The 3,812-nt window shown below is 39.0% G+C and overlaps 1 protein-coding gene across 1 annotated transcript; it reads right to left on the reverse strand.

The window, feature by feature from the left end:
• Nucleotides 1–264: 264 nt before the first annotated feature.
• Nucleotides 265–2,181, reverse strand: LOC137721859 (subtilisin-like protease 3). Its single transcript, XM_068460884.1, has one exon. It carries the CDS (start codon nt 2,179–2,181, stop codon nt 265–267), a length of 1,917 nt encoding a protein of 638 aa, XP_068316985.1.
• Nucleotides 2,182–3,812: the final 1,631 nt, after the last annotated feature.

The following is a 3,812-nucleotide window of genomic DNA, read 5'->3' on the forward strand; positions in this document are numbered from 1 at the left end:
TTTTTTTTTTTTTTTTTTTTTTTAATTTTTCTTTAAAAAAGTGACATAAATAACTTCATAACAAATAATAGACAAATTTAATTACACACGAATGTGTGGGCATACGACCAGTAGTAATAATAATAATAAGAACAACAACAACAACAACCATGGATAAACGCCATGTTTTATTTCATAATGCATCATGGATGAACATTTGTTTGAATTGGACGGCGCACTTTCTTTTTTGAGGATGACTGCTTATAGCATCTAAAGCAACAAATCTTAATCTTGCGGGGTGTCAAAGATGATAGCTATAGGGGTAGTAACATTATGCTTATCAGAAAACCACCTCAAGTACCCTTGACCGTATGGAACACCATCCTTCCCAGCACCATCTTGTGCGATAAATTCAACATGGTATGTAATCTCCTGGTTAACCTCTGTGAATGTAAGCACCTGAGGATTCACACTCATTCCCATTTGATGTGGTACTAAAAGATCCAAGTTGTAAGTTGACGTAGCTGGGCCAACGTTCTTTACAGTCCGTGTATAATACTGAGACTGAGTGTGGTTCGGGCCTGCTTTAATAGAAAATGAAGGGTAATTGAGTTGTGCTTCTAGTATGACCCCGACTTCAGAGCATTTCACTGTTTGTTGTGTGATGATCTTTATTGCTGTCTCATTGTAATTCAATCCACACAAGTAAGGAAAGTAATCCTCAGGTTTTATGTCGAAGATAAGACCCGGATCATTTGCCTTTGCAGGGTTGACATGGCCTCCACCAATTGCGAAAACGTCTGCAAGTGTAAGATCTTGATCCACGATCGGTGTGCCTGCAAGATTTTGTACATCAGCAGTTGTCATGATGGCAGATTTGATTGCAGCTGGAGACCAGTCAGGGTGTGATTTCTTGATCAAAGCTGCAATGCCACTTAGGTGAGGAGTTGCCATTGAGGTACCAGAAATTATGTTAAATGTTGCCTTAGGATTAGGAAGTGTGGCATTGTCTACTGATTCAGGCCATGCTGCTAGGATGTCAACGCCGGGTCCAATGATGTCAGGTTTCAGAATTCCAGGGCTTGAAAGGCTTGGTCCTCTTGATGAAAAGGAAGCTACCTTGGGAGCAAGTGCATCTCCGATTATACTGCCATCGGTGTTAAGCTTCTCATCTTGTGATTTTAGTATTCTATCAGTGGTACTTGCTCCTACTGTGAAAATCCATGGTGCCTCATTTGATAAAGACTCATAATAAGGACCAGAATTTCCAGCTGCACAGCTGAAAAATATTCCTTTTTTAATTGCTGCAAATGCACCAATTGCAATGACATCATCGTAGAAAGGAAGTGAGGGGCCTCCAAGTGAAAGGGAAAGCACGTCCAAGCCATCTTCAACAGCGGCATCAAGACCGGCTAGGATGTCGCCATACCTACAGCCAGTCCCATAACAGACTTTGTACATTGCCAAGTGAGCATAAGGTGCCATGCCAACAGCCGTGCCATTAGCCTCTCCAAACACGCTGGCACCTTCCACAAAATTTCCAGCAGCGGTGCTAGAAGTGTGGGTGCCATGGCCAACGAGATCAAATGGATTTCCTGTAATATTCCCTTCTTCTGCACCAACGAAATTTTGTGCACCAATGAGCTTATTGTTGCACACCGTTCCATTGAAGTCGCACTTGCCCTTCCATGTAACTGGAGGCGGGGATACTCCTTCATCACTGAATGAAGGATGATCGGGTCCAATGCCTGTATCCAAGAGTCCTATTATCAAACCTTCACCGTAATTTGCTTGTTTCCATAGTCCATATCCTTGGTGTAACCCCAAGAAGTCAGGACTATGAGTAGTTAGCAAAGGAACCGTTTTCTCGAGATGAGCCGACAAAAACCCTTCTTTGTTTTCCATTGCTTTCACTTCCTCTGGTGTCAGTTTAGCTGCAAATCCAGTGACCACACTACGGTATGCATGAACGATCCTTTGCTGGTTTAAGTTTGCAGTAGTTTCAGGCAAAAATGACTGATACCAACTGTCTAAATTTGATTCCACAGAAAATTTCGAGGAGGCTGGCTTTTCAAGAAAAACAATGTAAGTTTGGAGGCTATTTTGTTCCTCTTGTGCAACTGCCTTTGATAAGTAAAACATGATCAAAGTAAGACGAAGAAGATATATGAAATGCATTGCTGCACCTCTTTTGTTCTCCATCTTTTAATTTGGTTGAAAGAAGAACTTGGAAGTAAAAAAGATGTGTTAGTCTACCATTTAAGTAGCTATTTATATTAGATAATTGTGATTAGTAGAGATACAAATATGCTGGACTTAGTAATACTTGCAGGTGGTGGCGATGGAGCTTATGTGGCTATTCTTGCATAGTGCGTTGCCAACTGGTTTATCATTCTTGTTAAAACCGTAAGGATCCATTCAATAATAATTTGTTAGATACAAACAAAATAACCTCGAACAAAGACAGCAGCAAGAATTCATTCTTGAGAAGTATTCTAGATGGTATAAATGTTTTGTTTCCAAATATTAAATTCAAATATGATTAGTGACTCACACACCATCTTTATCTTGCTACATAGCTTTGTTTATTTTTGATTATTGGATTGAATAAATCATAAATAAAAAATTAACAAAATTAAACAAAAGTACGTAGGAAGTGAAAAAGTGTTTGGTCATATTTATCCCTATTTATATATTGAGTGGGTAATTACATGTTTCATGGCACCATTTTCATCGTTTGCAAGGATTAAGCAACGAAATTGTATTAACAAAGCATATAAAGTGGCGTCACAGTCCACGTAACCCTCTAAATTCGATGTACATGTATTAAAAGTAGGAGAGTATTTTTTTTTTAGGAGACTAGAATAGGGTAGAAATAAAGAAAAGTATTTCTTTCTAATCCTATCATTTTGGGAGGGATGAAATTGGTAATTTACTTTTATACAATTTTGTAGGTCAGGGTGAGTCAGATCAATACCTAACCCGTAAGCTGACCCATCATAGTTGGGCCATGATTTGGTAAGACCATACTCCGCCTCACCCAACCCAACTAGTTATGGTTTGGGTTGGACGGGTTTGCGAGTTGAATATGGACTATGAGTTTCGAAAATCTTGAGATTCTTAGAGCCTAAAAAGGTTGAGGATGCAATTAGAAATTTGGATGAGATTGGCCGTGGATTGATTCAATGATATTGACAACTGATAACTCATTCCTCCCTCAAGTACAATTCAACCAACAAACAAAACCCATTGGGGACAAGGCACAAATGAAATACTTTTTCATGGCAGTAGTAAGCAGTAATAGGTCTTTTAGGTCATTTCCAACCGAAAAGTGCTAAATGTAGCCTCATCCAGAAATGTAGCCTATAAAAAATTATTTTTACATAAACAGTGTCAGATCATACTCATATACTATGTCGAATCAAAGGGGCTAAATATAGCCCCCTCAATAATTTATTAGTATTAAGTTTATACTTTAAATTTGTTGGTTAATTAATTAACCTACTTTGGATGGTTTCAAATCTAGTCGGTGAATTTGAATCAATTATTACAACTGAAGAGTTAGGCCCCAAAAAAGAGGCTAAGAGGGGATATGGCCAGCTTGATGCCCTTTTGGCCAAATAATGGCCTAGTGGACTCTAAAGAATTATAGCCGAGTCATCAGTTGGAGTTGAGCTTCTGGACAAATTAGGCCATTTTTTGGCTTTTGAACCTTAAGCCATCTCCATTGGAAATGGCCTTAGCTCCTCTTGTTTCTTTCTCTTCTATGTAGGTATCCTTGTCGTATTTACCCACAATTGGCCCAGCATACTGGAACTCTTCCTTCCTGGCTC

Source organism: Pyrus communis, chromosome 17 (assembly GCF_963583255.1).
Source record: "Pyrus communis chromosome 17, drPyrComm1.1, whole genome shotgun sequence".
NCBI lineage: Eukaryota > Viridiplantae > Streptophyta > Magnoliopsida > Rosales > Rosaceae > Pyrus > Pyrus communis.

What these genes read in the sequence shown, in the direction of transcription:
- LOC137721859 (XM_068460884.1), bottom strand. Translation starts at nt 2,181, where the DNA reads ATGGAGAACAAAAGAGGTGCAGCAATGCATTTCATATATCTTCTTCGT.